This window comes from Argopecten irradians, chromosome 9 (genome assembly GCF_041381155.1).
Source record: "Argopecten irradians isolate NY chromosome 9, Ai_NY, whole genome shotgun sequence".
NCBI lineage: Eukaryota > Metazoa > Mollusca > Bivalvia > Pectinida > Pectinidae > Argopecten > Argopecten irradians.
Window position 1 is genome coordinate 22,333,262 of NC_091142.1, and position 21,353 is coordinate 22,354,614.

The 21,353-nt window shown below is 34.1% G+C and overlaps 1 protein-coding gene across 6 annotated transcripts in view; it reads left to right on the forward strand.

Moving 5' to 3' along the window:
• The window catches only part of LOC138331789 (putative methyltransferase DDB_G0268948), a 32,434-nt gene that overhangs the window by 5,989 nt on the left and 5,092 nt on the right, over positions 1-21,353 (forward strand). The window contains exons 3-6 of one of the 6 annotated variants that reach the window (XM_069279562.1): positions 790-887; positions 3,319-3,366; positions 4,052-4,183; positions 4,543-4,868. In XM_069279562.1, the coding sequence (XP_069135663.1) occupies positions 790-887; positions 3,319-3,366; positions 4,052-4,183; positions 4,543-4,642 (378 nt within the window). In that variant the 3' untranslated portion in view covers positions 4,643-4,868. Of the gene's footprint in view, positions 1-789; positions 888-3,318; positions 3,367-4,051; positions 4,184-4,542; positions 4,869-6,701; positions 6,842-12,155; positions 12,277-12,296; positions 12,357-12,765; positions 13,045-17,757; positions 18,001-18,646; positions 18,736-21,353 lie in introns of those variants that run through there. The other 5 variants (XM_069279565.1, XM_069279566.1, XM_069279567.1 and 2 more) reach the window with 5 other exon arrangements.

Sequence of the window (21,353 nt, forward strand, 5' to 3'; positions counted from 1 at the left end):
AGAAAAGGCAGTGATTGTTTGTGAAGCTTCACTGGTGATATTGTACTGCTTAGACTATAGACTATTGTAAATAGTAAAGGTAGTGATTGTGTCTGAAGCTTCACTGGTGATATTGTACTGCTTAGACTATAGACTATTGTAAATAGAAAAGGCAGTGATTGTGTCTGAAGCTTCACTGGTGATATTGTACTGCTTAGACTATAGACTATTGTAAATAGAAAAGGCAGTGATTGTGTCTGACGCTTCACTAGTAATCTTGTACTGCTCAGACTATAGATTATTGTAAATAGAAAAGGCAGTGATTGTGTGTGAAGCTTCACTGGTGATATTGTACTGCTTAGACTATAGATTATTGTAAATAGAAAAGGCAGTGATTGTGTGTGAAGCTTCACTGGTGATATTGTACTGCTTAGACTATAGATTATCATAAATACAAAAGGCAGTGATTGTGTGTGAAGCTTCACTGGTGATATTGTACTGCTTAGACTATAGATTATTGTAAATAGAAAAGGCAGTGATTGTTTGTGAAGTTTCACTGGTGATATTGTACTGCTTAGACTATAGACTATTGTAAATAGAAAAGGCAGTGATTGTGTATGAAGTTTCACTGGTGATATTGTACTGCTTAGACTATAGATTATTGTAAATAGAAAAGGCAGTGATTGTGTGTGAAGCTTCACTGGTGATATTGTACTGCTTAGACTATAGATTATTGTAAATAGAAAAGGCAGTGATTGTGTGTGAAGCTTCACTAGTGATCTTGTACAGCTTTATCATGTTCTTTTACAGTTTTACGAGAACTCTTTGGACGGATATTGGGCAAACGAACGCGGCCATATTGAGGACAGCTTCGCAAGAATCGAGTTACCATTCAAAGGATGGTACAGGTAAATAAACCATACATCTAGTCTTATGCTTTTATATAACCACCCGTTGATTATACTGTTCAATTCGTAAAGACATTTCGTATTTTACCTATCCATCACATTTTAACGTTGCTGCTTTTGACAACAAAAACAAACTTTTTTTTTCAAAAGTGTTATATAGGGAGAAGATTTCCCTAATTATGAATAGACCATAATGTGACCAACTTCATGCTGAGTATTTAATGGCCATTTCACAAGTTTTATATTTCCTTTTTATTGTTCAATTATGTGGAGGCAAAAGAAAAGAAGCATTTATAATGACTTCGGATTCTTATAGCTTAGATTTTTCTTTATTTCTTTATATTCGTAAAACATTACAGCAAGCACCTTGCCATACTACATGGTATTTTTATAGTGTCTTACCAGTATGTCGCACATTTGTAAAGGCCAATAACAACCTTCGTCATGCAATCAGTAACGTTCAGGAAATACTTTATTAGTGTAAAATATATAGTGTGGCCTGCTGACCTCATCTGACAAATACGTCTAATGATTGCCTGATTAATCGTTGTCTGTAATTCAGGTCATATTTCAATTTCAAGTTTTTTTTATTACTTTCGGTTTTTCAAACATTTAACATAAATTTCATCTTGACGAAACCTATACAATCATTATATCATATAGAGAATGTAATATAAATGTATAGTTACAACATTTACTATGGTCTTATGAATTAATTATAATGAATATACACATCAATCGATACCTTGATTATTTCTTAGTTTTGTTGCCTCATATATCATAATTATATATACATGTATATATTCTTTCCCAATGAACGTAACTCCTTTATGTTTTTTACTCTTTATAACTAAATTAATTAAAATACAGATGGAATTTTCAGTAGTAACTCTTAATATTATTTTTCTTACATTATTATATGTGTTACATTGAAGGATAAAGCTACATTCGTCTTTGATTTCTCTTGAATCACACATACTACAAAAAAAGCGTCTTAATCTTAGAGTATTATTGTACCTATCAGCTTCAAAAGCTAAACAGTGTGAAAATAAGCTTAACTTGGTGAAGACAAACAGATCCAATATACCATTGTTGTAAATGTATATCTAATAAAGGATTTTATGAAAAGAAAAACTGCTTATTGGAACATTTCCTTCCATTCGATCTGTTATAGTATTCGATTCTTTTAGTTACACACTTTCGCTAAATTATTTTAATATGTAATAACATTGTACTTAAATATATGTTCAATTTATCTAATTTTTAATATTGTAATTCCTACTTCCTTGATTTAGTGTTGTCGACTTTTTTACTCTTAGAAATATGATGTATTTACAGTATAGTGCTAATTGACCAATATTAAGAACATAGGTCTTACCAGGTATGACACTTATCTCTAGGGCAATGGGCACGCTAATTAGTTCACCTGCCAGACACTGACCAGTGAGAGGAGTTATAAATGTTGTTAATCATTTGTGTCGACTCCTAATATAATCCTATGAGTTATGCTTTGTATTCAGGTAGAATCTAGAGCTCGGTCTGTACGGATCTATTTGCCGACACTCCAAAAATCGCCTAGCGACTCATAGAGAAGTGATTGAATAGTATATATTTGGACAACTGTTCAATTTCTTTGGATTTCATACTTAAAAACGAAATATATTACAACGACGAGATATCCTTTGTGAAAATTGTTGAATATTCGTTGTGATAAATATATGTAACACATCTTTTTCACGCTTTGTATTGTACGGTATTGTTCTAAATAATCATATTTATTGTTCCCGTGATATTTACGGTAAACAAAATTACAGTGAATAATGTTTATATTGTAATTAAAATATAAAGGACGAATTGAATGAAAATAGTTATTCTTACCGATTGGATATATGTAACATGGTGTCAAGTATAGCTACACTAAACTTTCTATCGCTTGCAATATTCATGAATGTTTTTGCTTGATTTAAAATCAGGTGTATACGCTTTAGTTACAATGTAATATCCTCTTCTTAGTTTCTGTACTGTTGGAAACAATATGACCTAGCCTTCCAAAACGTGTCTCTTTTCAATGTCGGTTCTTTTTTTTCTTTTGATGCTATATCTTATGAGTTCTATTTTCAGAATGATACATAGATGTAGCGATTATAAGTGATAATACAAAACAGAAACCACGCATTTATCTGCTTGTAGCTTACTATTTACAAATATAAATTAACAAAACTGATATACCAACAGTACTAAACTAGTTACATTGTTTCTATTTATGTTTTTTATGATCTTTATGATCTTGTTCTTTTATGCATCGATGCATTAATGATTCATTTATACAGAGATTTAAACTACTGTATAGTAATCCCATGGGATACACCATTACATGACTTTCTTTTAAATTGTGTTTCAAACGTCAATTGAGGTCATTTTGAATTTCTAGGCTGACGATCCATCTTAAATTATCTTCCGGTTCCGGTAAACTGTCAAAGTAAGCGACATTGAAGACCTCTGCCATCATTGACGGTTTAGTTTTCTCTTATCGCTTTTTTATTAGCTGTGTTTATGTTGAGTTTAAGTAAAATGTAAACAAAAATGGAATCATCTTATTTATTGATTAACTGTTCATACGTAGTAACATCCTCGAATTCCATGGGTTACTGTCACTCTCGTTATACCAGAGAGATATACTATCTAAATTTCTGGTTATATCCACCCCTGGCCCCACGATCATGATACAGTCTTAAGTCTAAAACAGTTGTAAGTCGAGCCTTCAGTCAAAGATGACGTTACAAAAAGTTACGTCATTCTTGATTGGCTAAGCAAATACTTAAGTCTAAGACTGTTTTATGATCCTAGAGCCAGGACCATGTCATAACGAATGGCAGTGTGCGACAGTAAATTATTTAGCCCTTTGATGCACCTCAAAAGAATCAGATATATTGTTACGGTACAGTGTGGTTGACTGTATGGGTTTGAAGTAGAACGCGTCGCTCTCTGTAAACCTTCAAAGGAAGTCTCATGGCCTATGATAAGTCATTTTTTGTTTTAAACTGTCTTCAGTTTTCTATAACATAGACCAGGAATAGATAACTGAAGAAACTGCTTTTATTAGTATTATTAATATTTCTTTACGATTGAAATGTGAATTTGATAAGGATGCCTTGCTTTTGTAGATTGGACACACTTAGTATCGACCGAACCTGGGACGTGGACTCACTTGTCGGCTACTTGTCCTCTTGGTCAGCATGGCAAACCTTCCTGAAGATGAATCCAAACTCGTCTGCTTTGGCAGATGTCGGGAAAAAGTATGTGTGATTAGAATAGAGGGCATCTCGTTGGCTTTTATTTCGAACACGTGGGTGGTTGTAATCCGATATATCACTGAGTATAGTCAGAGCGGTACATATAAGGATAAATAGAGACTATCTGGGAATGAAAATGGAATTCGATACTAGAAAAGAAATATAAGAATGAAATACGTGAATTTATGAAATTCTATACGTAACTAATTACGATCAGATCGGTAAATGTAGTGATAAATATGAAAGAGGTAGGAATGGTTAATTAGTTCCATACAAGAAAAGAAATATAAACACGAGCTTATTCTAGTTCAAAGATGTTTTTCGCAGTTGTTGGTACTTATGTATATCTGATTGGTTTACAGATTAAAATCAATATATAAAGACATGGGCACAAAGGAAGTGACGTCAGTCGCAGTCACGTGGCCGATTTTCATGCTGTTCGGTAGAAAACCCATGGTCTGAAGAACTGTTTTGATTTCACATTAATGTACAAATTACGCAGAAATGAAAATGACCTTTGCGAAAAAGTGATTAAGATATCCATAATTTGTCTCTGCTTTCAGTTACTCGTATGATTGTGATGTTTTACAGTTCGTAACAGGGCGAATACCTGAGTTTGATTGTTCAAATGGAGAATCATATTAAATGTTTTCAATGATGTGGCTTCAAATTAAAATTCACCATGTCATTAGTTTTTGTTGTTTTTTTGTTCAATTGTAGATAATAAATTCTTTGTCACCTTTATGTAAATATATTCAAAATTACAGGGAAAATTTCGGCATGGTGGATCTTTTTGTTCGCTGAGCTTGGCATTTCCTTTGACATCCGAATTATTTTCTTGTTTTATTGCATCGATGACAATTCCTAGTAGAATGAAACACACAATTCGCGGCATCGTATTGTTAAGGGTGCAAATGCCTTTGATGTGTTAAATGGTTTTAGTTGAATTTCAAATCCTATCTTTATCTATATATACACTTATCTACAGTATATACAATATTTGCCGTGAGTCTTTCAAAATGTCCTCATCTATTGGGATAATCTCTATTAGGTACATGTAACATAGAAGTAAGAATTAAGGTGAAAACAACTAAGTTATATTGACTGGAACCTATTAAAGATATTAATGTAAAATGTCTGTGCTATGTTGCAATTAATTAATTTTTCGACATCTTCTGCACCATTTTATTAAAAATGTGTTGCGATAAAGCGTAGTAAATCAGTGAAATGGTTCTTTCTTCAAAATTACCTAATTGCGGGGATTTCAAGTTCTGTATATCCGCCACTGCACCACATACACTAGTGATATATTGTACCTGGTTTCCGTTTGCTAACTGTTTGCCCCCGGGATACTCTATGACGTATGTTATATTTGTATAACTGCCCCGGGAATTCCAGATTTTACCTGTAGGCAAGCCAGGTAGGTATTTTCCCTATGTACATATATGTTGACCCGAATATTCAAATAGCATAATAGTGAACCGGAAATGTTGATAATATATGCAGATATTTTTATGTTGCTTTTTCACCAATTTCCATAGGTCTGCATGCTTAACCTGTCATTGAAAACATATTTTTGCGGTTTCTTATTTTCTTCGTATGTGTCAAAATTTTATTGTAATTGAAATTTTCCTTCACCGAATGCATTTATGGTCTTCAAGAATTCAGTGGCGTTTGTCGTCCGTCCGTCAACCATTCACATATTCGTTTGAAAGGCTGAGCCCCGGGGGGCCTGAGGTGGTTTGCTAAATGGGACCAATTTTACCATATTGTTGTAAATGTCTTCGTCTCTCAGAGTTTGGAATGTATGTCGCTCATATTTTGCATGCAACATCTTTATGTGCTGGAGATTTAAATACCCCCGGGGACCTGAGAAGTCGGGTAAATTTGACCAAAGTATATATGCGACTGATTCATGTAAATTGCATCCATAACTACAAAATATACACTGTAACATGCGCACTTATGCCAGATAAATGTTTGTTATTATGATATTACTGAATTAAACTAGATGAGCGGAACAGGACCCCTGGACCTCTTGCTGCTTTGTCCTCTAAATAAGTAATCTTTCTTTTTTGTGGAACATTACGAAACCCCTTTGATGTGTGATTATCGTGTAGCCTATTTAATTCACTACCATCAGTTCAGATGGATATTTCCACAGAATTTGTTTTTCTCTGAGTTTAATTTCAGGTCTGCATTTTCCCAAATTTATCTTTGCAACATTAACATATTACATGTAGTCTTGAACATATCAAAAGCAATCCTGCAATGTCTTGCCGTAAAATTGTTTTTCTCGGGTCAAACCGCTGGTCCGATACCAAGTCCATTTCTTATCTTGACTAGCAACGAAGACTAAAACAGTGTTTAGTGTCAACACGACAGATAATATCAACCATATATTGACATTACGATATTGACACTGACGAGCCACGTGATGTGTTGAGTTCCTGCATCACTCATATCTTTGTTGCCAGGATATACCGGTATTTTATAACCTTGATAGGACAGGATGATTATATATACCCACCCGTTCAGACGACTCTTATGTAACGTTGCATGTTGTTGATATGCGATATATGCTATAAATAGTAGCGTTTTATAAAGATTGAGTGATCCTTCCCGACAGTCACCATTGTAGTGTGGCGTGAATAGCATTATGTAAGTATTGCAAACTACATGTAACTGAACATGTATCACTTTTTTCATAACAATCCGGTTGCCCTGAAATCGTGGGATCCCTATGTAAATTTAAATGTCATTTGAATGTTTTATTTCCAAAATTATAATTTAACTTAAAATAGTGCATTTCCTTAACAATTGCCTTGTTGTGCAATTGATGCAAAACGTGACTGGAACCTTGAAAATTGTGACTATCAACGTTCAAAAGTATTTTTCTACTGATTGCATTAGTCATGTTTTCAACCAATCATTCGAGTCTTATAACTGATATCCTATCACCATTAATCTGGCCCCGAATGTAAACAGTGTGAATGACGTCATTCGATACCATCCCTGTGTATTCTGCTTTGATTTTAACCACGACGGGACGATTCAACCACAATCTGACATTGTTAATTAGTGTTTAATCAAGCCTATACTGCGGTTAATGAGACTAATAATAGGTGCTTTTTTGCTGTATTCTCCCTGGTAATACACATTCTCTAGTTTCTTAATCACGGATGGCCCGCATTGCTCAGAACTCAGTGTTTATATGAATTATTGAATGATCACATACATGTATGAGCCAAAACACGACTGTTAATTATGTTTAGTCATATACAAAAATCGATTAAGCGGAAACTGTCATGTTTAATGCAGATGAACAAATTATATAAGAAATTATTCTTAGAAACAAATATTTATTCAATACATTGTAAGGTAATATTGACTTTATGACATATTGATACATTACCACGCCTTTACATTTATGACAATGTTTATGGCACTCCAGCCAACACCAGGCATTTTTAATCAAGGCAATATATTAAGAAATGAAAGACGTGTACCATAGCAAACATGAGCCTGATGTTACAACATACATGTTCATATGTATAATTAGCCTGATGTCTCGACAGATTGTGATCATAAAGTGTCGTATTTGCATACTTCGAACTTAGTACGAAGGAATACACAACAGGATTGAAATGTTGACATCTATCGCTGTCATTCATTGATCACGTGCTGTTCATCAGCTTATAGCATGTTCACTTTGAGGCTCTATTAAAATCGAATTCTAAGGGATTTTGTATCGATAACAGTGTATTCTCCTAGGAGACAATAATATTGAGCATTCAATATTTGTAAATGTTCAGGATACGATAGCAAATAAAATTTATTTTAAATTTGAAATAAGACCAATTAATTATCTTGAAATAAAATAAGAAACTCAAACTTTTCAATGGTGGTTATGGCGTAAAGTAAGTAACTTTTCCAACTGAAGAGATATACTTATTCGTCTGGTCCTGTTTTAGATACACAAACAATACTATTCGTCAGCGGTAGATCATCTTAAAAAGCACACAAATTAATCCCTATCACGCCCTCGCACCCCTACAGATTCACTTAAATCGGTAACATTGACGGCCTCAAATAAGACAAAGAAAACGAAAAAGAAAGAAAAGTACTTTAGGGTATTCTCTACTTGGATGTACGAATAATAACATGTATATTTCTCTCAGTGAATTCCGGGTCTATTTTGTCACGTGACCATCCAAACGCAATACAAAATGCAGTTCAAATCCGGGTCGATGGATTCGTCTAAAATAGGCTGCAAACAACAAAATGAATGCTCGTGTAAATAAATACATATACATTGTAAATAAATCATTACCATATAAATAAATCTGCATTTCATGTTGACAGGCAAAAATAAAACCTATTTAATCAAAATATAATGAAGCTCATTTAGGATCATATCCGTGTTTGAAAGACATTAAAGTTAACCTGTTATGGCAAGGGCTAGGAGGTATTTAACATTTTTGTATGATTGTTTTTTGTTCACAACGCGAAAAAATTATTGCCTGAAATGGGGGAATTTTTTATCCATGGAACATCTGCAATGTACATCCACGGTTGGTCTATGACTACGAGGCCCAAATGGTAACTATTTATATAAGGTTAAAAGTTATATATGCCATAGCTTTGCACAAATGTTGAAAAAGCTATTTTTTCTTCAGTTATGTATTGAAAACCATCAGGTTTGCTGAATAAAACTGTGAAAATCAAATGAAATTACAAACATGTATGATGCCTTATAAACATTAATAACAACTCAGAAATTACGCAGTGTAAAATTCTAGTGTTTTATGCCCTCTGCATGTTAAGATAGAAACACCAATACAATGTACCTGCAGAAATCATTTTAGAACTACTCATTAATATTCTATGATAACTCTGTAAAATGTAAAATGAAATTGTAGACCACAACTTGGCTTCATGGTCTGATCATATGTACTCATCTCACTGCACTGTAGGTGTAAATATAATTATTTTTCCGCAGAACTACCACAATAATTTTCAACTTCTCTTTGTACATCACAATGCTAGTGATTTTTGGTGGTGAATAAAAAATCAAAAAGCGCTTCTTGATTTATACATGTGGCTCATGTAACTTTTCAGGAAATATTTTATCAATTGTTAGCGGATGTTCGTCGTTTAGATATACCATTTCATTTTGACATTGTAATTTAAGCTTACATTTCTTGGAAATCGCGATATTTAATCGACGAAAATTCGTATGTTATCGCACAAAATTTTCTATCAATAAGTCAACAATCGCAAAGTTAAATCACATTGAATTTCCGGTGTGCTGAACACGAAAAAATTACTTTTTACGTTTTTCATTTTAAATACGACAGTCACTGTTGATTATAAATATTAAAAAAAATCTTATGTCTATCGCCTAAAAACCAGTGTGGGATCTTAGAAATATACTAGTAAAGTTTTGTTCGAGATTTTCTGCATTTGTATCAGCTTTTCATGTTATAAACTGTAATTATGTACTATATATTTTAAAAGGAATAAAATGGGAAAAAACAAAATTGCTTTTAACATTTAGCGAAAGTTGGGCTTTCATCGGTACGTATTTCAATACATGATTCTATATTTTTGCCTTGTGAGCTCTAGTCATGTAACTATTCAATATGAAGTCTAATGACAGGTGTTACTGTCTCTTTTCTTAAAAGTACGCAGTTCGTTTCGGTGTGTATATGTATATAAGTTCAGCGTTTGCGGTTACATTGTATCAGTATTTGTCCCACAAGTTTGTGTACCGATGTCGCGAATGCGTGTTTCGTAATAATGTTTGATAAATGTTGGTCAATGTCTATATGAATACGGATGTTTGTTTTTTTTTGGACGGAAGTTAGAAAAGGTTTATATGACACAGCACAAGTTTAATGATTAATAATGCACTTGTAATATACATTGATTTTTGATGACCAATAAAAGAAAATCACTTGTCATTATCGTAAAGCCGGCTGTTTTTTTCGCGATTGGAACAAAAAGCGAGATTAAATTTTAGCGGCTTTATTTTTTCACTTTCTGCCTTTAACAGTTATATGATTTAATATCTCATGGTTTCGCGATCATAGCAATGTCCCGCGAAATCGCGAAAATGTCGTACTTGCGAAAATAGCTAGCTCTATGTATAACGTATGTGTCATAATCTTAATCGAGGAAGCAAACTAATTTATAGGAAAATCAATTAAGATGGGTTCCTGAGGATTTGCGCCTAATTTTCGATCTTTCCAAATGTATTTTTTTTGTATTTTTCCTGCTTTGGTGAAGTTGTACCAACAATCTTAAAAGATGTATAGATTGACAATCTGCTATGTATTGATCTTACAAAAGACATAAAACCACGGACCTTCCTAAATTTGATCCTCGTCGACAAACTTGGTCTGTAAATAGTAATTGTGCTATCAAAATTATACGGCTCAAATGTGATGTGTCATACAGGCATGCTCGTGAGATGATTTTGACCCAATATCACGAAGTCATGTGCATTCTAAGGAGGCATCGGAAGATGTTTATTGAATGAGGTGCAAGAAACAATATATACGTCGTGTACCAGACCAAATAATCCCAACCGGGGAAGTATGAGACCGTTGTTTGTCTCAGCAGGTGCTTCGATAACTACATGTAAGTTAACGGAGGATACTACATTTATGCATACTCCACATAAAACTAAACACAAATTTGTGAATTAAAAATGACCGTCTTATAAAGATGAAATCATTTAATTTAAGATGACGGTTTATTAAAACCACATCATATTAAGTCATCCGATGATGACATACAAAATAATAATGGAATGGTCACATTATGATAATATTCAATCAACACAAAACTGGAGACTATAAAAATGACCGTTCCAATAAACATAGAATAAACACAAAACATTACAAAATGTTATCTCTATTGTGAGTATTCCTCAGAATTAGTTAGACGTATTTATATACTTCTGTAGTAATATAGCTGGATATAATCATTCGGTGAATAACCTCGCGATTGTTCAAAGGATAAAATTAGAATTTTCGAGAATCTTAACTTCGCGATCAAGTGTAATACGGAGATAATTTGATTGTGACTCATTATTTCACAGATTTTTCCACGGCAACTTCTATATGCAGGTAGGTATTGATCGTGACGTCTTGTGTTTTCGAGCATAACTTCATACTTTTCGGAGAAAACGACGTGAATTACGCCCACAAAGATGACGTCACAATGGATACCTACACCTACATCTATATTTATCATAATCTAGATAATCACATGCTTTAGTTTATTACTTGGTGTATTACCACAATGACATAGAACAATTTTTTGTTTAAAACAAGTTTGTTTAGGTTATCTTCGTGTAAAGTGTTTATTTGTGGTAAGGTCTTTTGAGTCTTAATATTATGTTTTTACTCAGTTTACTGACCTAATTAACATTTTGTCGTGACGAAAGGGTGTACAGATAGTGCAATTGTTTTTCATAAAGCGACAAGTTGATACCTATAGATGTAGGACACTGCAGTACATGCAAAATATCTGGTTATTTTCGTATATGTTTCTAAGCCTATATAATACATGAGAAAAACAAAATATACAACGAAACAAAGGTACGATGGTGGGAACTGTCCATGCCATAACAATTGACCCATTTAGCTTAACACTGACGTAGTGATGTGACAAAATTTTAGCATAAATTGTATATGCAAATAATCAACAATGAGTGATATTGTAAATACATATGTTACTGTTGTGAGTTTTGTATATACGTATATCTTACCATACAAATCTATTCCATGCTATACGTTTTATCACCAGTTACATTTCGTTATAATTGCAATGAATTATTTAAAATGTTTTTATAACGTAGGTTGAGTTAGGTTTGATGATCGAATCTCACCTGTTCAATATAACGGTACATCCTGGTCACCACAGGGCCAAATCACTTTACTGTACGTCATAAAAACAAGGTGTGTGTATATAGCCGAGTTTGGAATTACCGGATTCACCATGTATATATATATATGTCCCCTTAATGTTTACATTCGTGATTTACCTGTGGTATCTTACTCGACAGGTGAACCAGATAGAGGAAGGTAGGTAAATCAGGGGCATCATATTAAGTACAACATATATACATACTACAATGCAGATGCACTACACAGGTCTAGGTTAGGTATGTAGCAATGTAAATACATTTTATGTCCTTGTGCTTCTTATATCTGTCATATGCATTTGCATTTGACCTCATTTCACCGTGACGTCACAATAATGATGAATTGTTTCATTACACGTTACATATCTCTTCTCTAGTACAATATAGCGTTCGCACCTTTCCTCTAGTAATATGCATATGTGGGTAAGTCAGATCACAAGGACTACAGGAAACTTGGTCAATTGACTTGAATTTAGGTTCAATCAGGTGTGCTCTTGTTATGTGATCTTAGATAATGTTTTGCATCAGTTTAGCGTACGTTTTTTGGAGGTTTCACCACAAGAGTTGAAATACATGTCAATCTCAATAGAATTCGAAACTGATAACACTGACAAACTGTTAATGACCCGATTATTTCTTTTGTATACAGATTCTTCCAATACCACCAGAGCTTTGCAGCATGAGTATTCTGCTCTTTGAAGGAGTGACACATGCCGAATTATATGCAAAGTACCGACCCAAATATCCAGATGCGATATACCAATTGATTGGTGATTATTGTAGAGCCCCGGGGGCTAGTGGACTTAGTGTTGCTGTGGATATAGGCTGTGGAAGTGGACAAGGAACATTCCCCCTTTGTGATATATTCGATCATGTTGTAGGCGTGGATATCAGCCAGAGTCAGATCGAACAGGCGTTACGTCTGCAGGTAATTAGAATTAAGGAACATAGGCTTTAAGTCACCAGGTAAAATAATATTAGAATGTATATCAGCGGGCAACTAACACTATGATTAAGGTCAACGAGTAACTACATTTGTAACAGTAAGATTTAGGACACCAGTAATTAACAGTAGGATTTAGGTCAGCGGGTAACTTAGTTTGGGACACCAGGTAAGTAACAGTAGGATTTGGATCACCAGGTAACTAACAGTAAGATTAAGGTCAGCGTGTTACTAACGGTAGGATTTAGGTCAGCGTGTAACTAACAGTATGATTTAGGTTACCAGGCCCCGATTTCTCGAAACAAACTTAAGTCAAAATTTGACTTAAGTCAATTTTATCAACATAAGTTACATAAGGAGAAAAACTTAAGTCTGTACTTTTGTTTCGAGAAATCTGATAATTTATGACTTAAGTCAGTTTTCGACTTAAAGTTTGTTTCGAGAAATCGGGGACAGGTAACTAACAGTAGGATTTAGTTCACCAGGTAACTAACAGTAGGATTAAGGTCACCAGGTAACTAACAGAGGATTTAGATCATCAGGTACTAACAGTAGGATTTAGATCACCAGGTAACTAACAGTAGATTTAGGTACCACAGTAAGGATTTTAGTCATAACAGGATTTAGTCATCAGTAACAGTAGGATTTATTCACCAGGTAACTACGTAGATTAGGCACCAGGTAACTAACAGTAGGATTTAGATCACCAGGCAACTAACAGTAGGATTTAGTCACCAGTCACTAACAGGATTAAGTCACAGTTCTAACAGTAAGATTTGTCACCAGGTAAACTGTTAGGTTATCACTAACAGTAAGATTTAGTCACATTGTAACTAACAGTAGATTTACGTCACCAGTAGCTAACAGTAAGATTTAGGTCACAAACTGGTAACTAACAGTAGGAATTAGGTCAGCGGGTAACTTAGTTTGGGACACCAGGTAAGTAACAGTAGGATTTAGATCACAAGGTACTAACAGTAAGATTAAGGTCAGCGTGTATCTAACGGTAGGATTAGATCATCAGGTACTAACAGTAAGATTAAGTTCACCAGGTAACTAACAGTAGGAATTAGGACACCAGGTAACTAACAGTAGGAATTAGGACACCAGGTAACTAACAGTAGGAATTAGGACACCAGGTAACTAACAGTAGGAATTAGGACACCAGGTAACTAACAGTAGGAATTAGGACACCAGGTAACTAACAGTATGATTTAGATCACCAGGTAACTAACAGTAGGATTTAGATCACCAGGTAACTAACAGTAAGATTTAGGTAACCAGGTAACTAACTGTAAGATTTAGATAATCAGGTACTAACAGTAAGATTTAGATCACCAGGTAACTAACAGTAAGATTTAGATCACCAGGTACTAACAGTAAGATTTAGATCATCAGGTAACTAACAGTATGATTTAGATCATCAGATACTAACAGTAAGATTTAGATCACCAGGTAACTAACAGTAAGATTTAGATCACCAGGTAACTAACAGTAAGATTTAGATCACCAGGTAACTAACAGTAAGATTTAGATCACCAGGTAACTAACAGTAAGATTTAGATCACCAGGTAACTAACAGTAAGATTTAGATCACCAGGTAACTAACAGTATGATTTAGATCACCAGGTAACTAACAGTAAGATTTAGATCACCAGGTAACTAACAGTATGATTTAGATCACCAGGTAACTAACAGTAAGATTTAGATCACCAGGTAACTAACAGTAAGATTTAGGTCACCAGGTAACTAACAGTAGGATTTAGATCACCAGGTAACTAACAGTAAGATTTAGATCACCAGGTAACTAACAGTAAGATTTAGGTCAACAGGTAACTAACAGTAAGATTTAGATCACCAGGTAACTAACAGTAAGATTTAGATCACCAGGTAACTAACAGTAAGATTTAGATCACCAGGTACTAACAGTAAGATTTAGATCACCAGGTAACTAACAGTAAGATTTAGATCATCAGGTACTAACAGTAAGATTTAGATCACCAGGTAACTAACAGTAAGATTTAGGTCACGGTATCTAACGTAGGATTTAGAACAGGTAACTAACAGTAAGATTAGTTCACCAGGTAACTAACAGTAGAATTAGACACCAGGTAACTAACAGTAGGAATTAGACACCAGGTAACTAACAGTAAATTAGCACCAGGTAACTAACAGTAGAATTAGACACCAGGTAACTAACAGTAGGAATTAGGACACCAGGTAACTAACAGTATAATTTAGATCACCAGGTAACTAACAGTAGGATTTAGATCACCAGGTAACTAACAGTAAGATTTAGGTTACCAGGTAACTAACAGTAAGATTTAGATCACCAGGTAACTAACAGTAAGATTTAGATCACCAGGTACTAACAGTAAGATTTAGATCATCAGGTAACTAACAGTATGATTTAGATCATCAGATACTAACAGTAAGATTTAGATCACCAGGTAACTAACAGTAAGATTTAGGTCACCAGGTAACTAACAGTAAGATTTAGATCACCAGGTAACTAACAGTAAGATTTAGATCACCAGGTAACTAACAGAAAGATTTAGATCACCAGGTTACTAACAGTAAGATTTAGGTCAACAGGTAACTAACAATAAGATTTAGGTCACCAGGTAACTAACAGTAAGATTTAGATCACCAGGTAACTAACAGTAAGATTTAGGTCAACAGGTAACTAACAGTTAAATTTAGGTCAGCATGTAACTAACGGTAGGATTTAGATCATCATGTACTAACAGAAGGATTTATTTCACCAGGTAACTAACAGTAAGATTTAGGTCACCAGGTAACTAACAGTAAGATTTAGGTCACCAGGTAACTAACAGTAAGATTTAGGTCACCAGGTAACTAATAGTAAGATTAAGGTCACCAGGTAACTAACAGTAAGATTTAGGTCATCAGGTACTAATAGTAAGATTTAGATCACCAGGTAACTAACAGTATGGTTTAGGTCAGAGGGTATTCAATTGGTGTCCCATTAACTAAATATAGAAATTTGGTCTCGTCCTAAACGCTGTATCATTTCATTTATTTGTAGGTTGTTATTAAACATAACTATATGCGACATAGATGTGAGCCTGTAAATGTACAACCCCAGTGGAATTAATTTGACAACGGACGTAGTACGAACAAATATGGCCAAATTAGGACGAGCTGTATTCCTGTGCGCTAAGGGCACGAACTGTTACTGTGAATGTTAACAACGTGAACAAGATTACACACAGCGAAATATAATACTATATTTGTTCTTCATTAACAAATAGATAAAATCGATATGGTCCTTATTTGGTTTAATTCAGTCATGATTGCCTTTTACTTTCAGAAATATGGGTTTCGTTTTACGCGATTGTCGTTTTGGTAGTTATTGTACATAAAAACTCTTATAATGATTTTCAGGTTATTTATTTAATGATGATGATGTAGGTTCCTGAATTTATTTTTCGCTTCTTGTTTTTCCAAATCATTTGTATCAAATATTAGTTTTTAGCCCACCATCATCAGATGGTGAGATATCAAAAACGCTTTTCATCTGTGGTCCGTCCTTCCGTCAACAATTCTTGTAATCGTTATTTATCAGAAAGTACTTAATGGATCATTCTCAAATTTCATATGTAGGTTACCCTAGGGCCCTAGTTGTGCATATTGCGTTTTAGGACCGATCAGTCAACAAGATGGCCGCCAGGCAGTCATCTTGGATTTTGATAGTTAAAGTTTGTATCGCTATTTCTCAGAAAGTACTGAAGGAATCATGCTCAAATTGCATATTTAGGTTTCCCTAGGGCCCTAGTTGTGCATTTTGCGTTTTGGGACCGATCGGTCAACAAAGTGACCGACAGGCCACCATCTTGGATTTTGATAGTTGAAGTTTGTTACCTCTATTTCTCAGAAAATGCAAACGGGATCTGTCTCATATTCCATATCCAGGTTCCTCTAGGACCCTAGTTGTGCATTTTGCGATTTGGAACCGATCTGTCAAAAGGATGGCCGAAAGGCCGCCATCTTGGATTTTGATAGTTGAAGTTTGTTGAAAATGCTGAAGAATTTTGTCTTAAATTTCATATCTAGGTTCCCCTAGGGCCTCAGTTTTGCATATTGCATTTTGGGACTGAACGGTGAGCAAGATGGCCGACAGACTGCCATCTTGTATTTTGATAGTTGAAGATTGTTACAGCTACTAATTTGTAGTATGTTTGAAAAAGTTTGAAAAACAGAGAAAAGATCAATAATTCGATTGATCATAGATCATTCTTTGCTGGGTGCCAAGATCCCTTTGGGATCTCTTGTATTATTACATGATTTCTTCCTCTTGAAGGGCAAACGGTACAGTGTCTTTGTATTACCAGATGGTATTAATGAATAAAGAAATCATAGTTTATAGTAACGACGTCGACATGACCTTTACATCTGTACGAGCTATTGACATAGTATCAACAGTCTCTCTACCATAAGCCTAGAATCTGTCGATAAAAAGAGAATAAAAAATACCAGTGGAATAAAATACATTTTATTGTATTGTGTCTTATCGTAATAATAATGATTTCATTTTATTTCTGTACACAATTGAATTGAACACATTTTTCTTCTTCTGGTGTAGGTTTGAAATGACAATTTGTCGCAAACATGAATAGCGTTACAGCATTTAAATATGTTCTTGCGTAAGTTAACAGTTTGCAATCATAATTCCAGAACCTCGATAACAAATATGGCGCCGATAGATTGAAGTTTCTTGTCGGACCAGCAGAAGATCTTAGCTTCCGGGATGATAACTCCGTGGACCTTATATCTGTTGCGGCTGCCATTCACTGGTTGGACGCCGATAAATTTTATAAAGAAGTGGACAGAATATTGAAACCTGGGGGCTCCTTAATTGTATATACTTATGTCCTCCCGAAACCCGACAAGGAGGAAGCAGTACAGATCGAGGCTCAGGTAATGTTCGTGGGAAGAAATATTTGCGATCTCACGGGACGTTAATGTTGCCGCGAATATTTCATCCGCGAATTAATATGTTATGAATTAGTTATATGTACTCTTAAATTATATCGCAAACTTTGGATTCGCTTATATTTAGTTTTTCCGTTTTCATTCAAAATGCAAAGTTTTTATCCGAAAAATATCCGGGAACACTGTTGTTCTTTTCACACGTGTAAATTTAATGTTTTTCTAAACATTACCACTAGCTGTCCATTTTTTAATAGCACCAATTACGCAACAGTGAAACAACAACAAAAATAATATTATTTTATTTGCAGAAATTAATAAGGGAATCGATATCATTGAACCAAAAGGAATACAAAGCATATTGAAAATAAATTTCTGCAACAAAGTCAATGCAGGAAAATACGTTCCGTTAACTAGTTCAGCTGAAGCAGTTAACTTTACTTTCAACACCCATTCCATAAGATTGAAAGCTAAAGGCTATCTTATCCTTTTCTTTAACGAAAATTGACGGCAATGTTTTTGATGTCACATTCGATTTATAGTTACGATGTCGTAATCTTTATATAAAATATAACTAGTTAAATGATTAATGATAATAAAGATCCATTCGTGATTCCTATTGTTTTTTTTGTAGTTCTATAAAGAACATCTCAGTGAGTATGCAAGCAGTAGAATATTTCCAAAACTAGAGGATTATGAAATTCCATATGGGGACGAGCATGGGTAAGTTCAGTAAATAAGTTTAAAACAGTAATTTAAGATGGAATTTGGACCCGTTTTCTTGTCACCATTTGCTTATTTTTGAGTTTTTTTTAGAAGTGATAATTTGAAGTACAACTTACTAAGATATCAAGTGTTAATTTAATATTGGTTTGAAATAATTATTACAGAACAAGATGTTAAGGATGCAATAAGTTTGTTAGATGTTTCTAAAGCGTCAGGCCCGGATGATATAAGTCCACGTATTATCAAGGAAGTAAAATTAGAGTCAATGATTTTAGCTATAACCATTTTTTAATAAGTCTATTGATTGTGGTATTTATCCTGTATTTTGAAAATTAGCCAAGGTCACACCAGTTTTTTTTTAAAAGGTAATATAAGTACGTTTTCAACTATAAACCTATATCTTTGATTTGTGTTAAATATGGAAAGGTGAGTTTTAAAACAAATTTTCATTTTTTAGGGATACAGATTTTTCACTAAATGTCAGTCAGTTTTTACACTTGGCGATTCTGCAACTAACCAATTTTTAGACATTACAAACGAAATTGGGAGGGCTTTAGACTCTGGAAAGGACATTATAGCTGTATTCTGTGATATAAGCAAAGCAATCGATAGAGTTTGGCATAGGGGTTTAATATATAAATTGACAATCTGGAATATCTGGGAAAGTATTAGCTCGGTGTGAAAACTTTCTATCTGATAGACATCAAAGGGTTGTAATTAACGGTACTTCTTCTGAGACACATACTATTAAGGCAGGGGTACCCAAAGGTTCAATTTAGGTCCTCTGCTTTCTTGTATATATTAATGATACAGTGGAAACTATTAATTGTCAAATTAAATTGTTTGCTGATGATACTGCCATGTATACAACAGTTGATCATCCTATATTTGCTGTCGATACCATTAATGATGACCTTTTAAAGATATATGCATGGGCAAACCAATGGTTAGTACGTTTTAATCCAGAAACAGAAACATAGAAACTACGACCCCAGAACTATTAGTAATACTAATGTATAGAATGTAAAATCCCACAAACATTTAGGAAATTTAAAAAAAAAAGTTTCTCAAAGGATAGCTGTTTTAGGAAGTTTAAGATATACTCTAGATATAAACTGTTTTCAAACTATCTATTTTTCATAAGACGATTCTAGAATATTCTGATTTTGTATGGGACAACCTACCAAATTATATATACCAAAATTTAGAAAATATACAATTGTAGGCAGCAAGGATAGTAATAGTTTCTACTGAATTATCAAGTATAATATAAAAATTTAGGCTTGGGAAAATTATCCAAAGGACGAGAAAATCATAAAATTTTGCAGTTCCACAAAATATATCATAGGAAAACTCCAGATAATCTATCACGTCTAATTCCAAATAAGGTATCAGAATGTCATATGTATAATACTAGACATTCAGACAAATTTACAGCTACTAAATTGCAAAACACAATTTTATAAAAAAATTTTTTTTTTAATTCTTCAATTTAATTTTGCATTACCAGTAGAGATTTCTAATTAATTCAGTACTCTTTGTTGTATCTAAAACTGGATTACATTTACATTGTACATGTACCTTATAAAGTCACTGCAGTATATCTTTCTGGTTTGTGTCCTTTTGGTTTGCAAAAAGTTACCAGCCAGCAAAGCGAAAAATTAAAATGAAATAAACTGTTTGCTCTACATAGCCAGAGGGTGTGAGGTATTCACTTACAATAAATACATGTTAATCATGTCACCCACAAAAGTTGTATTGTAAAACTACTACTACTACTACTACTACTACTGATTATAAAAATTGTAAGTTTTTTTTACATCGTTGTTGGTGGTTGGAAACATAACAGTCCCTGCTGCGGAGATATTTTGATATTCAATTCCTCAAATATATTCGTTTTTTATTTATTCATCATATCAACGCAAAACAGAAAAAACACCACATCTATGGCCTAATACTTACTTTACGATCGACCTACCTTACGGACACTCGGTATAAAGTTATACATCTGACGTTTTTACAGCTATTATATACGCTGATAACTGTCAGTTATGACCTGTGATTCCAGATACATACGGTGGTGTAGAGATGTTTAAGTCATATTTATCATCCGATTTGTTAATTTCTGATAATTCACTGACGTTCTATCTCTCCAGAGACTATACTCTTTTTGCGCTGAACAGTAATATTCCATTGGCGTGCTACTGAAGTATTTGTTTATTCTTGACTACATAAGCAAGCAAAAGTAGGAAACATGGAAGTATATAATGTTCATTGTTATATCGATTGGTCTTTTGTTTGATTGATTATTTCAACGTCCTATTAACAGCCAGGGTCATTTAAGGACGGCCTCCCATGTATGCAGTGTGTAGCGTGTGTGAAGTACGATGTGCATGTTTTGGGAGACTGCGACATGTTCGTGTTGTGTCTTCTTGTATAGTGGAACTGTTGGCCTTTTTATAGTGCTATATCACTAAAGCATGCCGCCAAAGACACCAAGCAACAGCCTCCAACCGGTCACATTATACTGACAACGAGCGAACCAGTCGCCCCACTCCTTGTACGCGTAGCGCTAAACAGGAGCAGAAACTACCACTTTTATAGACTTTGGTGTG